Here is a 27,906-nt window from a genome sequence, read left to right as displayed (position 1 = left end):
TTACGGTTAATATTTCAATCAATGAGGTCAGAAACTTGAGATGAATAACATTTTATATAAATGTTTTTCCCAACGATTACCAACAGACCTCAATGCTGTGAGCCCTGCAAAGATAAACTGAAGAAAGACCTGGCCCAGCTTCACCTTTTTGCTGAGATTCATGTTCTCCATCTTAGCCTTCAGCAGCTTCATCTTATTCATAGTTATTGAATTTTCAATTATCTGTTGCCCAGAAGGAGAAGGCTCTATTTCCTCATCTTCATCAGCATACAAACTATACACAGAACCACTACTGCAAAGAAAATGATAATTGCTATTGAAATGCACCTGATACCTGCCCAATGACTAAACATATTTAAGTACAATACAAAGCTATAGATGATACTAATGATAAAATAAGTTCATTTTCTCAATGGAAGTTCAAGGCAAATGTACTTCAAAAATGTATTTCTTATGAGAAAAAATAAATGAGGATAAATACTATAATTTAACTTTATCAAAAATCTAGTATAACTGAGCTTTTCTTTAAAGTCAATATACCATAAGCGAAGATCTTTTGTTTGGAAACGGAACCACTCAGAATAGCACAGATTTTACAATGAAAAGACACACTGTGGTCACGTCATGACAAATTATTACAAATGTAAGAAACTCCAATTACTGATCAATTACAATAACATCTATTCACACCTTATTATTTGGCATCCCTTCTGACTACATAATGCCATGGTATAAGGGTACTACCACACTGCCCCGCTATTATACGTCTGTCTTTCCCTCTTACTCCTCTCTATGTGAGCAAGTTGAAAGCAGGTATTAATACTGGGCTTTTTCCATCTTCCCAGTCTTAGCACCTGGCACAATGCCTGGCACATATTTAATAAATGTTTGCTAGATTTATTAAACATTTAATAAATGTTTGCTAGAACACAAATAATTGTAATTTCATTCAACTTTTTCAATAAGGGGAAAACTTAAATGGCTACATAATCTCAGTGTATTTGAAGAATGACTGAAATTTTAAATAGAGCATAGCAAGACTTTATATTAGTCACTGTGTCCAGTGTACTACAGGAGAACTAAAGTATGCATGCTAAAGCAGTATGAGAATTAATAAGATTCCTGTTCTACATGATTGCTAAGAAATGGAAACAATCTAAGACAACCCTAGCAAGGCATATTCCCTACCACTTCTGAAGGACTATTACCATCACGCAAAGATGAAGCTGGGAGTGGATGTGTCCCTTCCTAAAATTCACGTTTAGGGAACCAAATGTGAAACTGGTGACGTTTTGAAACCATGGGTCAGTTACACTACCCAGCAGCAATGGCGTCAGGAGGAGTAACGGTGGGAACGGGCCTCCACGATCAATTCAGTCCCTCTGCCTGGTCTGTGACCATCATTTCCACCTAAATACAAGACACGTCTAGTATAAAATGAAAACTGGCACAATGACAGAAGACCAAGTTAGCACTGCTGCTCGCTACTCAACGCCTAATCGCCAGGCACTTTCCACATAATATTTCTAATCCTCACAGAATTTACATGAAATGATATTACACCCCATTTTATAAATGAGGAGCCTGCAGCTGAGAGAAGTTAGATGATTCTGTTCAGTCATGAGTAAAATCAGAACGCGTAAACGATGCATCTAAGACTCAAGTCCTTCCTCTCTCTGGCTCCAAAGCCGGTGCTTTACCCTGCTTCCTGCTGTCCCCAGGCACCAAGCAACAGCCCTTACTGCGCCATGCTTATCCAAACAAGAGACAGAGCTCAGGGGCGTGACGGCTCTCGTCGGAGGCCAGCTACACCTGAAAACGAGGGCTGAGTGAAGATTTCTGCCAGTTCTCCCTTGGAGTTGGAAGGAATGACTCAAGATATTCTATTCTTGCTCATCTTATAATACTTTAACTTCAACTACTTCTCATTATATCTCATGGCATTTTAAACTTATCCATATTGAACGCTGAAAGAGGTTTCTGACTCAGTCTTCCTGTAATAAAACGCTGGCCCTTGACCGTTTTCCCACAGAGACCAATGTGTTTCTGTGTTTCTGTGTGTGTGTGAATACACATACATACACACGTGAGAAACACTTCATGGGATGCATTGTAGCAGGTAAAAAACACTTTTAAGTTCACCTGATTTTTTAAAGCACCACCTTATTGTGTTTTCTCTCGCAGCGCACAGATTCATGATTCACTGAGAAGCCAATCTCAAGTTTTTTCTAAATGGAAAAATGTAACTAGGATAACACATTAATTTATCAACTTAATCCAAGAATATCCTTCTTTATATTTAAATGCTGTAAATATTTTCTTGAATGCTATATTTAACTTTTTCTAAATCTTTTAATCTAATAATACGATTAAAAAATAAGAGATGTGCAAATGCAATATTTATTTCAACAAGAATACTGTTCATCCTGAAGCCAAGTCCTCATGCGACTTTCACAGATAAGTTAGAATTTAATTAACTTTTGCAATGCTTCCTTTTATTTCTTCCCACTTAAAAAAGCGGTAAGGTGGAAAGATTTGAGATTAATAGTGATGACTGATACTAGATGTTGCATCAAATCAAATAATTCTATTTCTTTTTTAGAGCAAGAATTGGCAAACTGAGACCAAGATCAAACTTAGTCCACCACTTATTTCTTATTGACCCATGAGCTAAGAATAGTCTTTATAACTTTAAACAGTTGAAAAAAATTCAAAATATTTCATAATGTGAAAATGTGAAATTCATATTTGTGTCCAATAAAGTTTTACTGGAATATAGTCACACTCGATCACACGTTACACATACTGCTCTTGCACTACAATAGCAGAGTTGATCGCTACTACGGAAATTGTACGTGGCTCTCTCGTTGCTTTGCTCTGTGGCTTAGCGCTATAAATCACAGTGGCACAGGCATAATTCAACAGCATTTTGAGTGCCATGTGTATCACTGTACAATGATATTTTTTACTAGTACATACCCAACAAGTCAAAACAAAGAGAAGAATGAATTTCAAAAGTTGCAGTTTTAAAGCACTGCAGAGAGTGCTCAGTCTTGCCAGACTCTGCAACCCCACGGACTACAGCCCTTCAGGTGCCTCTGTCCGTGCGACTTCCCAGGCAAGAGTACTGGAGCGGGTCCACTTTCCCCTCCAGGGGGTCTTCCCTACCCAGGGACTGAACCCAGGTCTCCCGCTTGGCAGTTGGATTCTTTACCACTGAGCCACCAGGGAAGATCATTTTGCGATCAATTAAGCAGCAGAGTACTGTCTTTATGATACAAAGACACTCACTACAGGTATGCTAAAGAAAAACAACATATTTGGACATTATCAGATTAAGGAATCATGACAACATGCCCAACTTGCAGGAACGCAAGAATAAGAAAGAGCAGAAAATAAAAAATGGAATATATCATCACAGTGTGAGAACGAACATGAGAGTGCAGCCGAAAGGAGCTTTGGAGTGGCTTGTCTACCAGCCACATAAGGAAATGTTTACCAATTGTGAATTAAGCAGTTGAACACAGCAGTTGAAAAAATGTGGCCAGAGAAAATAAACTTGTTTAAAGACAATTTTTTTGGCAAGAACAATTTCTAGAAGAGATGAGAACAATGGAAGCAACATCAATAGTCAGTTAAAAGATGAGGCAAATGAGTCACTTTCTTCCTTGGCTTTTGATGAGTTAATATAAGCCAAATGTTACTCAGTTGTCTTTGTTTATTCAGGGTATCAATACCAAATTTGAAGTGACTGAAGAACTAGACTCAATGTACAGTCTGCATGAAATAAGCACAGGTAAGAATATTTTCAAAAAAGTTGCTAAATCGCCAAGCATAGCTTGAAGTGAAACTGTGAAAGTGAGAGTCACTCAGTCATGGCCCACTCTGAGACCCCATGGACTGTGGCCCGCCAGGCTCCTCTCTCCATGGATTTCTCAGGCAAGAATACTGGAGTGGGTTGCCATTCCCTTCTCCAGGGGATCTTCCCAGCCCAGGGAAAGAACCCCAGGTTTTCTGCACCGCAGGCAGACTCTTTCCCGTCTGAGCCACCAAGTGAGACCTGCCACAACTGACAGAACAGGAGAACCTTGCTGAACAAATGTACAAAGCTAACGAAAATGCGAGGCGTGCAAAGCCTACGGCTGTCTGTGTTATTCGTCAGAAGGCATTCCGCAGTAATACTTCAGTCTGTCACATACCACTGAACCAACAGTGTCAATGGAAGTTAAAGGAAACCTGCATATTTCAAAAATCTGTTTAAATGTGCAATTGAGAAGCTCCACCTATGTTCAACTGGAAGTGCAACATAGTCACACACTAAAGGCAAACAGCAAAAAATACTCTAAGAGTATTCTATAAATGCCTTCCTAGTGACGAAAGTGCTCAATTAAAATCATGTGCTCATGGACTGCTACCAGTATTTGGAAGTACAAATTTTTCAAGATAAATAAAATCTCATTCCAGATCAATATTAACAAATAAATTTTCACAACTGATTCCACAAATTTTGACAGGTAACGCTTTCAACCCCAATTAACTAAACTATTACTCCCACAAAAGAGAACTCCATTCTTCTCGTTAGTAGACCTGAATTAGATACACACACACTCAATTATTATATTTTGAATTTTGTCTGTAAAAATTTTGTGAAAATTTGTTTTATCTGGTTATATAAGTACTTTTACATGGTATCCTTAACTTCATCTCTTGGCCTGAAAACCCTAGAATAGTTACTATCTGGCCCTTTACAGAAATGGTTGCTGTCTCCTATTATAAGAGTTAAGAAAGCCTCTCTCGGGGTAAGAAAAGAACTTTCTGCTCTGCTTCTTCATCCACCCTATCCCTTGTCCAATTCTGGTAAGTGACTACAGAGAAAAGTAAAAGAAACAAAGAATATATTAAGAGGAACAATAATATAATTTTAATTGAAATCCATAATAACATTTGGATAATGTCTTAAACACAAATAGAAGTTTTGTGTTTACTCTTAGTAAAAGGAGTAAGTGATGTTTCAAGCAAACGAAAAAGAAGTACAAAAGCATGGCACAGTAAACAGGAGCTATAAAAATGATAACAGGTGTAAAAGGCCGTCCACGCCAAGCTGTGGAGCTTAGATTCTCTCCTCTAGGAAAGGAGAGCCAAAGAGGACGTCCTGAGGAAGAAAACCGAGACAACCGCAAACTGGCGAAAGGCAAGACGGGCATAAAGGAATCCTACTCACGGCCTAAACCGAGAGACGCTGGGTTAAAGCCGCGGCCTCACTGCTCCCTCTTCTCCACTTTTATGTTTAAGGCACGTTTGCAGTGCTAACCAGATTCTGACACAGAGTCAACAAAAAACGCCATTCCTGATGTCTGCTCTCTGCCAACAGAGTAAGTATAATCTTTCTTCCACATAACACACCGAGGCGAGGCAGAATCCTAAAGGAACTCCCTGATTCCCAATTCTAGGTGCTCACACCCTGTATATTCTCCTAACCTCGAGTCTGACATGACCTATGCCTTGCTTCTATTCAACAGAATATGGCAAAAGTAGAGGGATTTTTCAGATAGAACTCAGGCTCCAAAATCAGCTGATTTTGAGTTAATCAAAAGAGAACTGAAGGCAGCCTCTACCCAAAAGCCAGCAAAAACACCAGGGCCCTCAGTCATACGACTGTCAGGAACAGGCCAACGAAGTGAATGAGCTTGAAAGCAGATTATCTTCCCCACTGAAATGTCCAGGTGGGGGTGCGCCTTTGCCAACACCTTGACTGCAGCTTTGCAGAGGCCTGAGAAGAGCACCGGCTAACCTGTGCCTAGACTCCCCAGCCACGGGACTGACTCCAGACGGCAAGTTAAGCTCCGTGCACGTGGGACTGCCGCTAGGCTTTAATGCTGTGGGATTAAATCTTAGTCTCCTGTAACCTTTCCTTCGCTGCCTGTCCTACTTCTCTTTTAAGGTCACTTTTTCTCAGAGGTTATTCCTAACTCCCCACCTTTCAGATAAAATGAAGACCCTCTTGTTTGCTTTTCCAGAGACTTTAATGTCTTTTTACAACAAATAACAAAATTATATTATAGATACAATTTATAGCAGATTTCATGTTCCATAAAGGAAGGAATATAATTTTTATAACTTAGTGTGTAGTATAAAAACAGACTATAAAAGTTCAGTTAAATGTTTAGTGAATGTTTTAAAGTGAAATAAGGTTAAAAAAATCATAGTAAGGCAGAGTGCACAGAAACTTAAAACTTACCTTACCCAATTTACTAACTTTTCCACTGCCTAGCCCAAGTACCTTTGTTTCCTTCTGACTTTAAAACAACCCTCCTTCCTTTTTTTAAGGATTATACATTATATAATTTGTTATTTTATTTATTTATCATTTTTTGAGGCTGTGCCCCACAGCTTGTGGGATCTTAGTTCGCAAACCAGAGATTGAATCTGGGCCCCTGTCAGTGAGAACACTGAGTCCTAACAACTGGACCACCAAGGAATCCCCCTCCTCCTTTCACAGAGTAGGAAAATAGGACTAGAGAAGTAAAGATTTATCCACCTTTAAGCAACAGTTAAATTTTGGGGGAAAAAAGAGTAACTTCAGGCTTAATCCTTTATATTATGCCATAGCTATATTGATATAACATCATACTATTATAACAAAACTCAATAACCCAGTAGGCATCTTAGAGTGTTAATGACAAATATTTTTATAAAAAATCCTACTCCATAAAGAAACTTCAGTTTTAGAAATTACTCCTATCAATCATAGGAAGGACAATTTCAGAATTATACAACTGAGGTGGGATGGGGAGAAGGGGAGAATGCATAAAACTTAGTCAATCTTTTGACTACAGTAAGATTATCCTGACAACACAAGGTAAACCTGAGGTTTATGGGTGTATCATATGACGTTCTCCTTTCCTAAGTGAGACATGTAAATGAAACCTCTTTACCTTAAAGATTCAGACAACGGTGTTAGAGTGCCGTCTCCCCTGTCTACTACACGGAAGAAATTCAACTGATCTCCTTCTTGGTATACCAGAAGTGTAACTTGCTTGTTGCAGGAGGTCTTCTCCCAGACCTCATCTCGGCTGGAATCCATGTACTCAGCCATGTCCTTAAGTGGATCTTCCAGAGGAACTACAAATGGAAACACTGATAGATAAGTTTTCAATTTATATCAAGTTCAATGCATTTTTGTACACCATCAGGATATAACATGTCAAATTTGAACAACAATCCTGTGCATACAATACATATATATTATATTCTTCAAATAAGTTTTTGGTCTTTTTATAGTTAGTACAACATTTACTATGCTGTATTAATACGAGAGAAAAGAAATATGTTGTTATGTACAAAGACAGGGTTTAACCAAATGCATGAGGCTTTCCTGGGCCACTGGAGTGTACATTCACTGATTCTATGATGTAATTATCTATAACTACTTTCACTTCATATCTTTCACTCCCTATATGTTCAAATATTGGTTTCAACAATCAATAATTTAAAATTAATGTAAATTCCACTTACTTTAGATTTAAAAAACACACACACACAACTGGGAGGCATATTTTAGAAATTAGAAGTGAATCCCTTTTTCCTTTCTGGTTTTATATAAAGGCTGATTCTTCTCAGAGTTCTTTCTTGACGTGAAGACAGGTAATTTTAAAAAAGCAAAAGTGAGGTCGCTCAGTCGTGTCCAACTCTTTGAGACCCCATGGACTGCAGCCTCCAGGCTCCTCTGTCCATGGGGTTTTCTAGGCAAGAGTACTGGAATGGGGCGCCATTTCGGTACATAGTAACTCAAGACCACAAGGGGGCCGCTTATTATACAAAAATTGCTGTCTGTAATGATTAATATGCTGCAACTTGAAAGCATCCGCCCAGGACCCCACATGTTCTGGTGTACATCTGTGTGTCTTGTCAGCGTACACGGCTCCAGTGATCTAGAGCAGTCGTCAGGCTTGAATGATATTGCTACCATCATCTCAAGCCACTCTCATCCACGGCAGCCACAGATCCTGCTCTTGTGGTGGGAACAAGCCTCAAGAGGTGGCTAGCTCACAGGCTCAATGTTCTAAAAGCCCCTGAACCCCAGATCGGGGCGTCTAAGTAATGGCTACAGCAAAAAGAGCTCATTCCCAAAGACATTTTCATGTCAAGTTGCACAAACACTGTTCTTTCTTAAAGAGGCAACAATTTCCCAAATTCCATAACTTTCATTCAAGTAGCTCATTTATTAACAGAATCACAGTGCTAAACTACCCTTTAGAAAGTCACAACAATAATGAATATTAAAGTCTGAAGCTAATTAACCATTAATGATGTCCCCATATCCTAAATTCAATACCCCACTATTAATAAAACACAGAAACTTTAGAAACACAGTAAGATTTACCTTGTTTTTGATAAGACTTTCATAGACACAAAATGTATTTATGCAACACTTTCCGCATTACATTAACAAGAAACAAAAGCTATGCGCCGCCATTACTAAAACCACAGGGAAGTCTTGTTTAAACCAAGAGTGTGCCCATCTTCAGGAGTCGTTGGCACTGACTCTGTGTATGCACTTAATGTCTACACACACACATCCTTTTCCAGAATAGAAAAATCACTTAGGTTTCATCAAGTATAAAATATTATGCATATAGTTTAGGATAAAATTGAGTTTTAGAAAGGAAAATATTTTCCTTTTCTGGCTGTGCCATGCAGCTTGCAGGATCTTAGTTCCTACCAGGGATCAAAATCATGCCCCCTGCTGTGGAAGCAGAGTCCAAACCACTGGACTGCCAAGGAAGTCCTTTTCTAGGTTGCTTTGATAATGTTTAATTCAAAAACAATTTTAAAAGCTAAGTATTACTAGCATTCACATGATAAAGATATTTTCTAAACCACGAATTTCAAGTAAGACTCAGTAGCTAAAAATAAGGTTTCTGATATACAGTATGGAAAAGTTCTAGATTTGGGTAGTTTTTCCTTTTCACAAAGTTTTCAATGATGTAAAGCAGACAACTGGAGAAGGAAATGGTAACCCACTCCAGTATTTTTTCCTGGAGAACCTCATGGGGAAAGGAGACTAGCAGGCGATAAATAGAGTCCATGAAGTTGCAGAGTCAGACACAACTTAGCAACCAAACAAAGGAGATAGACAACAGCAAGCTGTTAAATTTTAAAAGCTGACTCAATAAAGGCAAACTTATTAAAAACTTAATCTAAAATATCAAATAAGACAAGTTCTAGGGTTTGACTTTTTCAGTTACAAACAAGGCACAGGAAATTGTAGGCAAAATGTATGACAACACTTCAACTACAAAAGGGTAGTGATAACTTTCACTTACTTTAAATTTAAAAAATACACATATTTTAAATTCAGAACCTGTGGTGCACATACTCTTTCTTATACATATTATTGTAGTCCTAGTAAGAAAAACAGGTAATAAATAATAATAATAATGATAAATAATAATAAAACATCCATGTTTAAAGACAATCCTCTACACAAATAACAAACTTCGAAAATATAACGCAATGGAATTCACACGTCATTAAATTCGCGTCTATCGTAGCGGCTCAGTAAATGCATTAGGGTTTTTGTACTACTTTCAGAATTGGTAGTATAGACGTCACATGGGCCAATTTAAGTCCAATTAATTGGAAGTCCCTGATATTACGAGTCTAGTTAATCAGCTCTCACATTATTATCTTTGTTTTTTTCTAACTTATCCATAAGAGTTCAATAGTCACAGTAACCTATCTCAAAAAATCCTCTTGAAATAGCTAAGAAAAAGACGGTGATAACCCTATTTTCTAATCAAAATTAGGAAGCATGGAGATGGAATCTGACTTGTGGAAGAAGTATTAAGCCATCAGTGGAATCAATACTTAACATTCAATTTTCTGGTTAGTAAAGGATCAAACACAAAGACCCTCCCCAAAACGAGGCCTACAGAGCAGGACTGCTCTCGGAAGCGACGGACGCCTCTGCTTTGCGGGGACTCGCGTGACAGACCTGAGTCAGGGACACAGGCGAGCGCTCCCAGCTCCTCCCGTGCTCGGAGCTTTCCTGCTACTCCAGCCTCTGCTCAGGCCGCCATCCCCAGGGCGCTCCTCCTGCCCCGAGACCCTACCCCCACAGACACTGTCATGCTGCTGCCGCCCCCGCAGCACTGACAGCCGCTTAGAGCGACATCGATTCTCCTCACGCCTACTGTGGGCACTGGAATGAAGCAGGGACACTCTCTCCCAAGAACACTGCACTGAACATCTAGGAGATGCTCAACATGTGCTTCCTGAATGAATCAATGAACGGACTCTCAGAGACACCCACGTCCTGAAAAAAAGGCTTTAACAGATAGTATCTATAAAATCCAAATGCATCACAAACCAGGCTAAGAGGCGTCTTTGGAATTTCCTATAACAATCATTACCCCAGGAGTTGAAGACTCGGTGGACTGAAAAAAGCAACAAGACCAGTAAACTGCACCTGAAGACAGGGATAACAATGTAATATTTATACCACACCATCCCACTGTCCTTTCCTATACTGGTGAGGTTTACATTTAAATCTTTCTGGATTGAATGAGGAATCATGAGATTTTCTGGAACATGAGTTCCTGCCTCTGTGCATTTAGGCTTTATAAAACAATGCTGAAGGACCTATTATATGGCACAAGGAAGTATACTTAATATAATAACCTATAAAGGAAAAGAATCTAAAAAAGATACATACATATAAAATAAACACACATATAAATAAGTATGACTGAATCACTTTGCTAGATACTTGAAATTAACACGCCACTGTAAATCAACTATACTTCAATAAAAATAGATTTTTAAAAAATAAAAAAAAATGCTCAGAGAAACAAGTGTGGTTCTTCTAAGACGTAATAGCAGGGAAAAACACCTGAATAAAACCTGAGGCTAGGTGACAGCCTGGCGGCCTGGCCACGTTCATCCCATCCAGACGCAGACAGACCCCCCACCCTTGGCCAGTTGAGTTTAGTACCCGTGCAGATCCTGCATTCCCGCTCCAATGCAATGAAAAGTGCCTGATGATGCTGATGAACTTACAGACACAAGAACAATCTTTGCTATTATTGTATAAAGCCATAAATGTACGTAAATCATGTTTAAAAAAAAAAAACCTGAGGCTATAACATCATCTGGCTTGAAGATTACTACTGTCAAATGGCTTTAATATACGTAATTTGAACATATGCCTACCTCTACTAGTATTTATAGGTCCACCGCGCATAGCCAAAACCAGCTTCAAGGTACAACCGTCTGAAATGCTGCGGATAATTAACACACACAAAAAAAAAACCACAAACATCAAAATACATTCAGTGTTAAATATACACATACTTATGTGTTGGTTACTCTAAAAGATTTTTTAAAAGATATAGCAATATGCATAAATATAAAATGTTAATTTATTTACTTGCATAAATAATGAAAACATGAAGTTCTCATAAGACTTAAATATGAAATGAATAAAAAGTATGAAAAGGACCTCTGTGGTTTAGCCTCATCATTTCACATGTTAGGCCCTAAGAAGAAAAGAAGCTGTTAAGACCCAAAGTGTCAGAAATAACAGATCTAACTAATAAAATAGAAAAACTGCCAGTCTACAAAGCTCCCAATGCCCAGTGCTCTCCCAGCTATTCCACATGGCCTCTGACCTTTTTGTTTTAGGAAAGAATGAAGAATTACGTGAGAGAAGGGAGAAAGACAGAAGGTCAGAGAGCACACCTGCAATCGCTGATGCACAGAGTGGCGCTTAGTGTCGTATCAGGAGAGCTTAAGAAAAATGAGGCGTGAAGAGCAACACTCCCTTACCCAGTACACTTGCGAAAACCAAAGAAAAGGAGTGAAGCCAGGTGGGAGTAAGTCAATATTCAAAGAAGGTAAGATAAGAAGGAAGTCTAAAAATGCAGGGGTCAACAGCTTGGTATAAATAGTGAAAAGGTGAAACAAAGAATCAGAGGACAAGGACCAGGTGGCATGGGTATGGAACCAACACATCTTAAAGCATGGAATTTACACTGAGATCCAGGGCCAAGAATTATTCAGAAGAAGACGAGACATAATTCAAGGATTCAGAAGAAAATCAAAGGTAAATGGAGTCATAATTCTGAGCATCTATAAAACATCTGATATGCAATTACACTCACTTGTAGTAATTCAAGCAATAATCATCTTCAAGTTCCATGTTATTCCAAATTAAGTGCTGCTGACAGATGGGAATACCTTAGGGGAAGGTTATAAAGAAATTGGTTAAAACTTCAATAGAAGCTTTGGAAGAGCATGATACAAATCTATTTCATTAAATACACAATAATAAACCCAACTCTAAACTGAATGACATCGCTTAGCTAAAACGTACAGCATTGTGGGAAAAAGGCATGGCTGAAAGTAGATGCGGTTCCACCCACTCACCAGAGAAGGACAGTGAGAACAGTGTGTGTCAGCAGCTCTCTGGCCTTGAAACAAAGTGTAAGAATAGGAAGTTGTTTAAAAAAATATCTCGAAATCAGCTCTGAAGAGTTTAGATCTAAGGCCTAGAGAACAGTTCTCAATATTGCAAAGTACGGCCTCATTTAGTTATATTAAGCATGAAAAGTGTGTTACGAGTAGAAGGTGAGCAACATGGGTGAAGGGGGTTAAACGTGTAAAGTGCAAGTTAGAAAATGAGAGAAGTCAGGGGATATGATGCACAACATGCAGACTACAGTTAATAAGCGTGTCCTGGCTGTTATAAACAGTGCTGCGATGAACACTGGGGTACACGTGTCTCTTTCCCTTCTGGTTTCCTCAGTGTGTATGCCCAGCAGTGGGGTTGCTGGATCATAAGGCAGTTCTATTTCCAGTTTTTTAAGGAATCTCCACACTGTTCTCCATAGTGGCTGTACTAGTTTGCATTCCCACCAACAGTGTAAGAGGGTTCCCTTTTCTCCACACCCTCTCCAGCATTTATTATTTGTAGACTTCTGGATTGCAGCCATTCTGACTGGTGTGAAATGGTACCTCATAGTGGTTTTGATTTGCATTTCTCTGGTAATGAGTGATGCCAGTCCAGGTTCGATGCACGATGCTGGATGCTTGGGGCTGGTGCACTGGGACGGCCCAGAGGGATGGTATGGGGAGGGAGGAGGGAGGAGGGTTCGGGATGGGGAACACATGTATACCTGTGGCGGATTCATTTTTATATTTGGCAAAACTAATACAATTATGTAAAGTTTAAAAATAAAATAAAATTAGAAAAAAAAAAAGAGTGTGTTGTATATCTAAAAGTTGCTAAAAGCGTAGGTCCTCAAATTTTTCATCATTAAGAAAACAAACTTTTGTAACTGTATGGTGATGGATGTTAACTATCGACTAGACTTACTGCATTGATCATTTTACAATACAGCAGCCCCTGGGTATCCGAGGGATACTGGTTCCAGGTCCCCCACAAATACCAAAATCCCTGGATGTTTAAGTACCTTATGTATAAAATTTGTACATAACCTTATACTCATCCTCCTGTATACTTTAAGTCATCTCTAGACTACTTATAATACTTAATACAATATAAACACTATGTAAATAGTTGCTAATGATGTAAATTCAAGTTTTGCTTTTTGCAATTTCTGTAATTTTTCCCCAATATTTTCAATCCATAGTTGATTAAATCCTGCAGAACCAGAGGCTATGAGGTGCCAACTTTATATACAAACATCAAATCATTATGCTGTATACCTCTGAAATAATATAATGTCAATTATATCTATACTTAAAAATACAACATATCTATATTTAAAAATACAACATTTAGTTTACTTGGCCTTAAGTATTTGTATTCTAAAAGTCTGTTCCCAGAGCAGCATGTACACATGGAATAATGATTGTTTATATGTGAGATTATTTAGTGATTCAGATGCATCTTTCATACCTCTTCCAAATAGAAAAGTCAATAATCTTGAAACAGGGCACAGAATATAATTTACCATAAAACATTAATATATTAGAAAATTCCTTCCACCTTGAATGGGATTATAGTCCATAATCGCATATTAACATGCCTTTTGTAGTCTGAACACTGCTGCTGCTGCTGCTGCTAAGTCGCTTCAGTCGTGTCCGACTCTGCGACCCCATAAATGGCAGCCCACCAGGCTCCCCCGTCCCTGGGATTCTCCAGGCAAGAACACTGGAGTGGGTTGCCATTTCCTTCTCCAATACATGAAAGTGAAAAGTGAAAGTGAAGCCGCTCAGTTGTGTCCGACCCTCAGCAACCTCATGGATTGCAGACTTCCAGGATCCTCCGTCCATGGGATTTTCCAGGCAAGAGTACTGGAGTGGGGCGCCATTGCCTTCTCCGAGTCTGAACACTAAGTAAAGAATAATTTAATCTTGAAAAAAAAGTGTATTATGGACTATTTTCAGGCTTACTTGGTGGCTCAGATGGTAAAGAATACAACTGCAATGCAAGAGACCTGGGTTCGATCCCTGAGTCGTGAAGATACCGTGGAGAAGGAATGACTACCCACTCCAGTATTCTTGCCTGGACAAGAATACTTGAGAAGAGTTGGACATGACTGAGCAACTAAGTATGCACACAATGGGCAATTTTCAATGCTGAAATTTATGGTCTACAAGACAGTGTCTTCACACCTCCGTGATGCTGAAAAAGTGTTAAGGCAGAACCCACGTGTGAGTGTGTGTGTGCATGCGCTCAGTTGTGCCCAACCCTCTGGGACCCATGGGCTGGAGCCCACCAGGCTTCTCTGTCCATTGTACTTTCCAGGCAAGAATACTGGAGTGAGTTGCCATTTCCTACTCCAGGGGGTCTTCCCGACCCAGGGATCCAACCGGCATCTCTTGCATCTCCAGCACTGGCAGCTGGATTCTTTACCACTGCAGCACCTGGGAAGCCCAGATTCCATACTTCAGCATAAACTTCTTTTTCTGCAAACTGTACGTTTGAATCCCTGAAGACTATACTAGCCAGAGTGAGCATTATACTCAAGAGAATATTTAATGGTTGATATGTTGATGAATATCTTTTCCAAATACTTTACATACTGCCTTCTCAAGTTACTTTTGCTTATGATGCTACAAAAAAAGTTGACTAGAATGATAGCAGTAAGTGCAATATGTGTTAGTTTTTATTATTATAAGCTAGGCACTGTTATAAATGCTTGACCTGTATTATCATAATCTAACTGCAACAATAATAATCTTGTGAAGCAGGCAACACTACGATATATATTTCACAAATGCTAAAACTGAAGCACTGAGAGACTAAGTGACACCTGGAGAGTGTGGATTAGAGATGTAAGCCCCAACAGGCTAACTCCAGAGACCGCAGTCAACCTTTATGCTGATCAGTCTGAAGATAAGCCAGTCTCCACAAAGCAAAAGTAGCTGTTTGGGTGTATGTTTAAGTAGTATTGCCTGTTAGTAGACCTGCTGCTGCTGCTGCTGCTAAGTCACGTCAGTCATGTCCGACTCTGTGCAACCCCATAGATGGCAGCCCACCAGGCTCCCCCGTCCCTGGGATTCTCCAGGCAAGAACACTGGAGTGGGTTGCCATTTCCTTCTCCAATGCATGAAAGTAAAAAGTGAAAGTGAAGTCCTGAACGGCTACTAAACATTCTTTAAATGTTCCAAAAGATCATGAAATACAGCCCATGGGCTCAGGAGGTGAATATACATGTATCTCCCAACTGGGAACAGTTCACTTTTTTGCTTGCCTGGAAAATCCCATGGATGGAGGAGCGTGGTAGGCTACAGTCCAAGGGTTCGCTAAGAGTCGGACACGACTGAGCGACTTCACTTTCACTTTTTCACTTTCATGCATTGGAGAAGGAAATGGCAACCCACTCCAGTGTCCTTGCCTGGAGAATCCCAGGGGTAGGAGAGCCTGGTGGGCTGACGTCTATGGGGTCACACAGAGTTGGACACGACTGAAGTGACTTAGCAGTAGTAGCAGCAAGAAAGAATGCCACTGAGGAAAGGCTTTTAAGCTAGAAATTATTTCATGTTAAAAGTACTTTAATATTTTAAAAAACTTAGTGCTTCCCTGGTGGCTCAGTGGTAAAGAGTCTGCCTGCCAATGCAGGAAACAAGGCAGGTTTGATCCCCCGTCCGGAAAGATCCCACATGCCGCGGGTAGCTGAGCCAGGACACCGTAACTATTGAGTCTGCGCTCTAGAGCCCAGGAACTGCAACTCCTGAGCCCACAGGCCCCAGAGCCCACGGGCCACAACAGAAGCCACTGCAATGAGAAGCCCATGGGCCACGACCGGAGAGTGGCCCCACTCAGCACGACTAGAGCAGAGCTCAAGCAGCAACACAGACCCAGCACAGCCAAAAATAAATAAAGAACTATTTTTTAAAAATGTGTTTAATATGCTGTGGTCATCTTTTCAACCTAAATTACAGGATTTTGCCAGCATAGCTAGATAAAAGCAATACGGGTAGGTGGTGAGGTGAGGTGAGGTGAAAGTCGCTCAGTCGTGTCCGCCTCTGTGACCCCAAGGAATTCTCCAGGCAAGAATACTGGAGTGGGTAGCCATTCCCTTCTCCAGGGGATCTTCCCAACTCAGGGATCGAACCGAGATTTCCCACATTGCACGCAGATTCTTTACCAGCTGAGCCACAAGGAAAGCCCGGGAATACTGGAGTGAGTATCCTATCCCTTCTCCAGCAGATCTTCCTGACACAGGAATCAAACCGGGGTCTCCTGCATTGCAGCCGGATTCTTTACCAACTGAGCTATCAGGGAAGCCCATGGGTAGGTAAGACCATTGTTTATTTAACCAACATTGTATAGCATTATTGAGTTAAAGAAAAAAAACTTTAAAACAGGATTAAAGACAAAGTAACAACACTGCTTAGATTAACTCCTATAATCACTATTAACAGAATCTAGCTATCAGTTAGCAAGCTAAAAATACAGAAGGTTGACACGCAAGACAGGGTGGCAAGAACTGTGCAAGACTTGAGTTGTGTTCCTGACAGCCACCTGAGTTGCTGGATGACCTTGAGGAAGTCATCAACCTCTGTGACCCTTAACCTCCTCATGTGCACACTGAAAAATATTTGGGTTCTTTCTACTATGAACACTTTTAGAATCTCAAATATACAAAGTAAATCATATTTCTTTAATATAGGGTTGTCAGATTTAGCAAAGAGAAATATGGCATCCCTCTTTAAAGGTGGCCCTTTGCCTTTAAGCCTCAACTCTTAACTACATTCAGAAAAATTAATTCCTATTAAACAAACATGTCTTCCCAAAAGACAGATTCCATATATATGATTTTTCCGTCAGTGTTTTTAGGACTTTTTACAAATTCAAGTATTTGTTTATGATAAAACAACTTATTAAAAAGACAACACAGAAATATTCAAAAGAAAATTAAAACTACATGCAGTCCTAAGTCCAATAAAATCTATATTCAATATTTGGGGTATATTTCCTTTAAAAACTTATTCCTTTTAATAAAACTGGAACATACTTTGAGCTGTTTTATAAAGTTTTCACTTAAATACTGCATACATCTTTCGTATCGATAAATGAAAGTACGCCCTGTGCACAGTGACTAGACGATATTCCAGTGTGTGTTTCAGTCGTAAGTTTTATTTACCCAGTCCTCTGCTAAGATATATTTTCACACATCCAAATTTTTTACTGTTACAAAAAAATCTGTAATAATACACACGTGTACACGTATCTGTGAGTGTGTGTGCGTCTGTACATGTGTGTCTTGGCCTACGTAGACTGCTGTAACAAAATACAACAGACTGGGTGGTTTAAACAACAGAAATTTATTTTTTCACAATTCTCAAGGCTGGGAAACCCAAGATCAAAGCATAAGTTTCATTCTGAAACCACTTCTCTTAGCTTATAGGTGGCTGACATTTTTCTGTGAGCTCACGTTTTCTTCTTTATGAGCACACCCAGAAAAAAAGAATTCCCAGGTTATCTCTTCTAAAAAGCGCACTATTCCCATTAAGGTGGGGAGGGTCCCCACACTTACAACCTCACCTAACCATAATAATGACTCAAACATGTTTCTTGTGTCTTTTTTAGAATTTTCACACAGATATTTGTATGTTTGAGAACATGTTCATATCTACATTCATAAAATAAACCCAGAATCAATACCACTTATGGATAATTAAAGACAGTGGTGGGCTATCGCTTCCCTCTTTCAATATTTTCTCCCAAAATAGTACAGAACAAAAAGAAGGGAAGTGAATCCACACAGAAACTATGCCCTCAGCCCTCATAATTTGAAGACTGAGAATGTCTAAACTTCAAAATGACTGGAAATAAAAAGGGGCAATCTCTCTGTCCCAGAGGGGGAAGTCTTATGCTCCTGCTCCTGCAAGGCTGATCAAGAAAAACTGGAAAAGTTAATGCTAATGGCGGTATACAAGTTCAATACAAAACCATCACAAGGAAGAAGAAGGCATTTTAAGTCTGAAAAGTCTACAAAAAGGACTCACACCAGAAAACTGCCTACAAGTAAAGGACTTTTAAGGACGAACAATTTGAGAGAACTTCTATAGGAGGCAAAAAGCAAAAAAGGAAGAGCATCCATTAGTAATTTCAGTTTCTGGGGGAAAAGAAACACTGGGTAAAAACTTATAGAGTCCTGCAAGTAAAAAGATAACCACAGAAGTGGAGACACTCATCTCTCCCCACCGTCACCACAAAACAGACGTAAAACGCCCATGTAAATGTCTGGACGTTGTTAACTGGCGGAGCACCAGTAGACAGGATCTGTAGAATACCTGAATATCACAAAATCAACAGGAGAGAAAGTAACAAATCCACAGAGAGTTAATAGTAAAATCTAAACAATGAAATTCTGCACCTAACAACCAGGGTAAACTTTACCCAGAACAGTAACCGTGAAGGAAAACTGTAAGGCCACACCCTAAACATACTAAAGCATCTGAAATATTCAGTACTCTGAATCAGGAATTCAGAAATTAAGGACAGAAAATGTCCAAAAAGGAAGAGGAGATAAAATGATTGCCGACAGAACTCAGAAAAGACAGTGGACAGTGCAGGCGAAAAGACGAGAGACGGTGCAGGCCAAAAGGAAACAGTGTACTGTGGAGTTTACAACACGCGTAAGAGAAAATGCCTGACAGTAAAAGCATAAAGGCCATCAGGGGAGAAATGAAAGCAACCGATTGTGAGGTTCTTGTAAGATACGTGAAATGGTATATCACTTGAAGACAGAAAATAAGTAAAGATGTGTATTACAGACCACCAAAGCCAATAGCTAAAATATTAGGGCAAAGAGTTATAATTGATAAGCCAACAAAGGAGAACAAAATAGAATGATAACAAATACTCAATTTATTCAAAACAAATGTGGAAAGAGGGAAAAGGGAATAAAGAACAAATGGAACAAACAGAAGACAATAAAGTGACGAACTAAAACCTAATCACAACTACAGTCGTCATACATGAAGTGGTCTAAATTAAGCTGAAAGGTAAAAGGCAAACAGATTGGATTAACTAGAAATAAAAACAAAACTCAATTATATGATGCTTGCAAGAAACAGACATCTTAAATATAAAGACATAAATAGATTAAAAGGACAGAAAAACATATTTTATGCTGACTACTAATCAAAAAATTCTGAACTGATGATATTAACATCAGATATGGTGGATTTTAGGGTAAAAATTATCACCAAGGATAAAGAATTTAATCTCACAATAATGAAGAGGTCAATAAACTCAAGAGGACATACAATCTGAAAAATGTATGCACTCGATTACAGAGCTTCAAAACACATGAATCAGAGGTTGACAGCACTGGAAGGAGAAAAAGATAAATCCACAATTCTAGCTGGAGATTTCAATACTCCTCTCCCCAGAGTTGACAGAATAAGTAAACACACAGAACATATACAACACTACCACAGAAACTGATCTAACTGACATCTGTAGAACACTGCACACATCAATAGCAGGATGCAGACTCTTCCCAAGTGCACAGGTAACATTCACCAAGATAGACAGAATTGCGGACCACAGAACATGCTCCTAAATTTTAAAAGAATCAAAATTACACAGAATTAAATTATAACCCAATGTAAGAAAAATTTCTAGAAATTCTCCAAATTTTTAGAAACTAAGCAACATATTTCAAGATAACCCATGGATCAAAAAAGGTATCAAAAGGAAAATTAGAAAATAATTTGAACCAAATGAAAATGAAAACACAACGTTATCAAAATATATGAAATACCAAGAAGACAGTAGTACTTAGGAGGAAACAAAGCACTAAATAGCAATATTTTGTAAGAAGAAATGAATCATATCAATAACCTTGGTCTCAAGAAATTATAAAAAGAGTAAATTAAATCCAAAGTAAGCCAAAACATTAATAAAAATCAAAACAGAATTCAATGAAATAGAAAAAAGAAAAACAGGAGGAAAAAATCAAAACAAAATCTGATTCTTTAAGAAATTCACTAAAATTAATAAAGGCTAATTTGTTAAATAATATGCAAATTACCAGTATTAGGAATGAAAAGGGTAATAACATCATTACAGACTACACAGACATTGAAAGAATAAGGGAATATTATGAACTCTATGCCAATAAAATTTAACAGATCAACAAAATCCTTTAAAGACGCAAGCTACCCAAACTCACTCAAGAAGAAAAAGATAATCTGAATAGCCCTATATTTATTAGAGATAGCTTCACATTTGAAGCTACAACACCAATTATGCTCTATCTAAAAACTGCAAAGGAAAGAATAGCCCCAATTCATTCAATGAAGACACTACTTCCCTACCAAAACCAAACACATTATAAAATAAAATCAATATTCTTCATGAAAAAAATATACAAATATCCTGACACAGTCTTAACAAACAACAATATATTAAAAAGATATACAATATGATCAAGTAAAGGGAATTCTAGAAATGCTAGTTTAATATTTTAATAATCAATGTAATTGGGACTTCCCCGGCAGTCCAGTGGTTGAGACTCTGCTGTCAATGCTGGGAGCACAGGTCTGATCTCTGATTGGGAAACTAGCCCTGCCTGCTGGGGTGCGGCAAAAACAACAAAAAATCAACGCAAGTAAACCTTTACAGGAAAATACAGAAGAAATTGTTTGTGATCTCAGACTGACATATTCTTAGATATGATATCCATTTTCATATCCATAAATTGGACTTCAGCAAAATTAACATTTTTGCTTTTCAAAAGATACTGTTAAGAGAATAGAGATAAGCCACAGTCTGGGAGAAAAATCTCAGCAAAATGTGTATCTGATTAAAAACTTGTATTTGGAATAAAGAACACTTAAAACTCGACCATTTTTTAATGGGTAAAAGAAATGAATAGACACTTTAACAAAGAATATATAAGGATGGCAAATAAGTTCATGAAGATGCTCAATATCACTAATCATTAAGGAAATGCAAATTAAAACCACAATGAGATATCACTACATACCTACTAGAATGACTGACAAAAGATTGACTATACCCAGTGAAGGATATAAAGGAAAAAAATGTTCCTGCTTCTCCGCAACTGCGTCCTCCTCACTCCACCCAGGGGAGATCGCTGTTCTGAACGTGGTACGATTATTCCTCTGCTTCCTGTCAATGCTTTGCTTCCAGTGATAGTGTTTTCTTAACCCCTTTCTGACCTTTATATAAGTAGAATCATACTGTGTTCATCTGTCTTGTTTTTTTAGTTCACCATTGTTCTGAATTTATCCATGCCGTGTACAAAGCTACACGTGTACAAAGCTACCTTGTTGTCAATTCACAGAATTTGATCCCACCATATGACACAATATTTACATATACCACAACTTATGCATTCCAGCATAGTCACTCAACTTGTTGCTAGATTTCTGACATTATCAACAAGACTACCAGGAATATCCCTCCACAAGACTTGTTCACATGTTTAACTTTGAAATGTATTTTACAAAACAACTTTACTAATACAGACACACCAGCTTTCTTCAGGTTAGTATTTTCCTGATATATCTTTTTCAATTCTGCTTTCAACATTTTGAGAACCTTTTATTTTAGATTAGGTCTCTGGCAAACAGCATTTCATATGATTTTTAAAAAAACCAGTCTGCTAATGGCTTTTCAATTAGAAAGTTGTATCCATTTTACCTTAGGGGGATTACTGACATATTTCTATTCATTTTTACTACCTTATTTTGTGCATTCTAATTGCTCTGCTTTATCTCTTGCCTCCTTTATGTATTAATTCTGAATGATGAGAAAAGGTGAGGCACTTCTGTCATTTTGAAATTAATTCTATTTCTAATCTCAAGTGATGAATTTAGAAATTTAAATGATCATATTTAACAAAATAAAGTCTAAAAGCTAATCACATCTTTATCCTCCTCATGAACAACGCTGAGAGCCTTATGACTTCCGATACGAACAATTCCACCTTGATTTGCATGCCAGTTACTAGGATTTTAATTCCATTTTTTCAAACCTTCATATACTGCTTTTTTAAGTAAATGTTTATTTAGATTTTCCCAAAAATATGCCATTCCATCTTGCATCATCAACTTCCTTTAGGGATCATTTGCATTCTAAAATATATCCTTCAGAAGTCCCTTTGGCAAGAATTTGTTGTTAGGAAATTCAAGCTTTGTTTTTGTTTGGAAATGTCTTTATTTTGTCTTCACCCTTGGAAGTTAAATTCAGTTCTAAGTAGAAACTGTTATTTCTCTCAGCACTGTGCAGATAATATTCCACTGTCTTCTGGTTCCTATTATTGTTGCTGAAAAATCAATTGTCATGCCCACATCTTGGTTTTTAATACCATACTCCAAAAAAAGGAACCAGAGCTTCTTGAAGAAATGGCTAGTTCTAAGATAGGGCAAAAAATACACAAGATGATCCTAGAGCATCTTGCAATTCCAGAAAGCAGGTGGGAAAAAAAAAAACCAAAAAAACACAGTGGTTGTGCGGTTTAGAGAACAAAGATTTACATCGGGGCCAACCTCCCACTCTGCTTAGATACACCTGAACTCGCAATGTCAATAATCTACCTCATCAGATTTTTTCTTCCTGTTTCTTCTATACCACACATGAATTTTTATAGAGCCCCAGGTTACTATAAGATTCAAAGACAATTGTACACATAAATACCATGCTTACCATAAATATTCTGTTTACTGACCACCTGTAATTAGATTCATAATTAATAATAAAATGAAAGTTTTTAATTCCCATAAATATGGAAATAAAAGTGTACCTCCAAAACTTCAGGGGTCAAAGAAGACACAAGGAAACATATGAAAAATTTAAAAGCACTAGGACTTTAAAAACACAATAATAAGAAAACTTAATTTTTAAAAATGGGCAAAGATTGACTAGAAACTTTACCAAAGAAGATGTAATCAACAGGAAAATAGAAATATGCTCAAAATCATTAGTTAGGGAGACGCAAATTAAAGCCACAATGAGATATAACCAGGATCTATTAAAATGGCAAAAAAGAAACAAAAACACCCAGACAATACCATGTTCTGATGATACAGAGCAACAAGAAATTTTAGACACTACTCACAGGAATACAAAATGGTACAGCCACTCTGGAAAAGTCTGGCAGTTTCATATTAAGTTAAAAAACCACTTACAACACAACTCAGCAATTCTACTCCTAAATACTGACCCAGGTGAAACGAAAACTTCAGTTCAGTTCAGTCGCTCAGTCGTGTCCGACTCTTTGCGACCCCATGAATTGCAGCACACCAGGCCTCCCTGTCCATCACCAGCTCCTGGAGTTCACTCAAACTCAAGTTCATCGAGTCAGTGATGCCATCCAGCCATCTCATCCTCTGTCGTCCCCTTCTCCTCCTGCCCCCAATCCCTCCCAGCATCAGAGTCTTCTCCAATGAGTCAACTCTTCGCATGACGTGGCCAAAGTACTCGAGTTTCAGCTTCAGCATCAGTCCTTCCAATGAATATTCAGGACTGATTTCCTTTGGGATGGACTGGTTGGATCTCCTTGCAGTCCAAGGGACTCTCAAGAGTCTTCTCCAACACCACAGTTCAAAGCATCGATTCTTTGGTGCTCAGCTTTCTTTATAGTCCAACTCTCACATCCATACATCACCACTGGAAAAACCATAGCCTTGACTAGACGGACTTTTGTTGGCAAAGTAATGTCTCTGCTTTTCAATATGCTACCTAGGTTGGTCATAACTTTCCTTCCAAGGAGTAAGCGTCTTTTAATTTCATGGCTGCAGTCACTATCTGCAGAGATTTTGGAGCCCCCAGAAATAACGTCTGACACTGTTTCCCCTGTTTCCATCTATTTCCCATGAAGTGATGGTACCGGATGCCATGATCTTCGTTTTCTGAATGTTGAGCTTTAAGCCAACTTTTTCACTCTCCACTTTCACTTTCATCAAGAGGCTTTTGAGTTCCTCTTCACTTTCTGCCATAAGGGTGGTGTCATCTGCATATCTGAGGTTATTGATATTTCTCCCGGCAATCTTGATTCCAGCTTGTGTTTCTTCCAGTCCAGCGTTTCTCATGATGTACTCTGCATAGAAGTTAAATAAACAGGGTGACAATATACAACCTTGATGTACTCCTTTTCCTATTTGGAACCAGTCTGTTGTTCCATGTCCTAACTGTTCCTCCAGTTCTAACTGTTGCTTCCTGACCTGCATACAGATTTCTCAAGAGGCAGATCAGGTGATCTGGTATTCCCATCTCTTTCAGAATTTTCCAGTTTATTGTGATCCACACAGTCAAAGGCTTTGGCATAGTCAATAAAGCAGAAATAGATGTTCTTCTGGAACTCTCTTGCTTTTTCCATGATCCAGCGGATGTTGGCAATTTGATCTCTGGTTCCTCTGCCTTTTCTAAAACCAGCTTGAACATCAGGAAGTTCACAGTTCACATATTGCTGAAGCCTGGCTTGGAAACTTATGCACCCATAAAAAACTGTCATGAAACTTAAAAATGGCTTTATTCAACATCACCAGCAAGTGAAGGGTCCCTCAACTTAGGAATGAATAACTGTAGGATATCCATACAATGGAACACTATTCAGCCATAAAAGAATGAACTACTGATATGCAGAACAATATGAATAAATCTCAAATGCATGTGTATCATGTATAAGCAAAAGAAAGCTGACTCAAAAGGTTACATACTATTGTATACAGTTATACGAAATTTTGGAAAGGGTAAAATTATGAGGACAAAAACACATCAGTAGATGCCAGGTACCAGGTCTGAAGGCAAGTTGACCACAAAGGCACAAAGAATTTGGGTGGGTGATGGAACCGTTCTGTACCTGGATCATGGTGGGAGTTATGTGACAGCAACGTCTGTCAACACTGACAGAACTACGAACACAGACTAGTTATGGGATGAACTGTGTCCCCCAGGAGTTCATATGCTTAAGTCCTAACGCTCAGAACCTCAGCATCTGACCTGACTTGTAGAGTCTTAACAAATTAATCAAGTTAAGATGAAGTCATTAGGGAAGGGCCCTAATTCAGTATGATTGGTGTCATTATAAAAAGGGGAAATCTGGAGATAGACACAGACATATACAGGGAGATGTAAAGAGACGGGTGATGCTTCTACAAGTTACGGAACAAAAAAGACTACCAGAAAACCACCAGGTGCTAGGCAAAAGGCGTGTTCTGGATTTTCCCTCAGAGCCCTCAGAAGGAACTAATAATACCAACACCCTCATCTTGGACTTTAAGCCTCTGAAAATATGAGACAATTTCTTTAAGCCACTTGGTTTGTGGTACCTTTTTATGGCAGCCCTAGAAAACGAATATAAAATAGTGAATTTTACAAAATGCAAAATTGTATCATATATAAAATTATATTTACATATTCAGTAAAAAGTGGAGTAAAAGAGTTTGCTAGATCTTGGAGACAAATGAAAACATGTTATATTATTGGTCAGAATATTGGGAGTGAGTATAAACTACAAAAAGTGATCAAATCATACACAAGCAACTCATGCAGCTCAATAACAGAAAAATAAACAACCCAATCTAAATATGGACCAAAGAACTAAACAGACATTTCTCCAAAGAAGACATACAGATGGCTAACACACACATGAAAAGATGCTCAACATCACTCATTATCAGAGAAATGCAAATCAAAACCACTATGAGGTACCATCTCATGCAGGTCAGAATGGCTGCCATCAAAAAGTCTACAAACAATAAATGCTGGAGAGGGTGTGAAGAAAAGGGAACCCTCTTACACTGTTGGTGGGAATGCAAACTAGTACAGCCACTATGGAGAACAGTGTGGAGATTCCTTACAAAACTGGACATAGAACTGCCTTATGATCCAGCAATCCCACTGCTGGGCATACACACTGAGGAAACCAGAAGGGAAAGAGACACGTATACCCCAGTGTTCATCGCAGCACTGTTTGTAATAGCCAGGACATGGAAGCAACCTAGATGTCCATCAGCAGACGAATGGATAAGAAAGCTGTGGTACATATACACAATGGAATATTAACTCAGCCATTAAAAAGAATGCATTTGAATCAGTTCTAATGAGGTGGATGAAACTGGAGCCTATTATACAGAGTGAAGTAAGTCAGAAAGAAAAACACCAATACAGTATATTGACACACACATACGGAATTTTAAAAATTGGTAATGACGAATCTATATGCAAGACAGCAAAAGAGACACAGATGTAAAAACAGACTTTTGGACTCTGTGGGAGAGGGAGAGGGGGGACTGTATGAGAGCGCAGCATTGAAACACGTGTATTATCACACGTGAAATGGAAGGCCAGTGCAAATTCGATGCATGAAGCAGGGCATTCAAAGCTGGTGCTCTGGGACAACTCTGAGGGGTGGGGTGGGGATGAAGAGGGGAGGGGGGTTCAGGATGGTGGGACACATGTACACCCATGGCTGATTCACGTGATGTATGGCAAAAACCACCACAGTACTGTAAAGTAATTAGCCTATAATTAAAATAAATAAATTATTTTTAAAGTGATTAAATGTATCCAATCCTATATATAACTGTGGCTACAGAGCCCCTAACACAATTTTTAAATAGTAAAAAATAAGTATTTCTGGCAAAACAAACTCTGAGAATTTAATGTCAACAAAATTCCACTTATGAAAACTTGTAGGATTTGGCTAACACAGTTCTTGGAAGGAAATTTTAAATCATAAATGGTTACATTTAGAAGAAAGTTTAGACTTCCAGTTTTATGTAAAACATGTACAGGGCATGTGAGCTGCCACTCCCACCCTTACAATAAGAAAAAGGTTGAACAAACTGAAATTCAACAAACAACTTTTCTTGGAGCCACCAGAAATATGAGGCAGGATGGCAAACCACCACGCCCAAACCTACAGATAGGAAAACCCAAAGAGTTACAGCCAAGATCTGCTTACCTGAAGCAGAAGCCTCCAGTGACGTAAGCTGGAAGGAAAATGTAAATGGTAGTTTCAGGATCTGGTAGAGGCTGAGTATGGCTAACATGGGACTGAGGAATCCCTGAAGTCATAGTCATAGTGGAGCTGTAACACTTTTGAGAGTTTTATCTCTAGAAACTCCATGAGGTTCTTACTCAGAAGTCAAGAAAGATTCCCCTACAGCTCAGGCAGAGGGAGGGGGACATAAACATTATGAAAAATTCCAGAGTATTCTCCATAATGGAGGCCAACTCACTTTATTAGGGGCTGATCCCACCTGGTGCAAGGATATTTCGGTGATTCCAGACTCCTCTGTTCTTGCTTTTTCACCTAAGTGATTGTATGGTGGGGAAAGGTAAGAAGCTAAGAAACACTCTGCCCCAGAGACACGGGCCCACTGAAAGCCTGAGATTTAATCATTAGACACAGACAGTCTCCCCTCCCCAGTACCTTACCACCA

The 27,906-nt window shown here is 38.7% G+C and overlaps 1 protein-coding gene across 8 annotated transcripts in view; it reads right to left on the bottom strand.

Annotated features, from left to right (window-relative positions):
- Positions 1-27,906, bottom strand: part of ZFAND4 (zinc finger AN1-type containing 4) — a 52,075-nt gene that overhangs the window by 14,202 nt on the left and 9,967 nt on the right. For 3 of the 8 annotated variants that reach the window (XM_027530517.1, XM_027530516.1, XM_027530523.1), the window contains exons 3-6: positions 12,165-12,240; positions 11,215-11,282; positions 6,936-7,137; positions 145-292 (exon numbers count right to left, since the gene is read on the bottom strand). In XM_027530517.1, the coding sequence (XP_027386318.1) occupies positions 145-292; positions 6,936-7,137; positions 11,215-11,282; positions 12,165-12,240 (494 nt within the window). Of the gene's footprint in view, positions 1-144; positions 293-6,935; positions 7,138-11,214; positions 11,283-12,164; positions 12,241-27,425; positions 27,454-27,906 lie in introns of those variants that run through there. The other 5 variants (XM_027530522.1, XM_027530519.1, XM_027530520.1 and 2 more) reach the window with 5 other exon arrangements.

Source organism: Bos indicus x Bos taurus, chromosome 28, assembly GCF_003369695.1.
Source record: "Bos indicus x Bos taurus breed Angus x Brahman F1 hybrid chromosome 28, Bos_hybrid_MaternalHap_v2.0, whole genome shotgun sequence".
In the NCBI taxonomy this organism is placed as follows: Eukaryota; Metazoa; Chordata; class Mammalia; order Artiodactyla; family Bovidae; genus Bos; species Bos indicus x Bos taurus.
The sequence above is the reverse complement of the archived record's forward strand: the minus strand, read 5'-3'. Positions and strand labels throughout refer to the sequence as shown.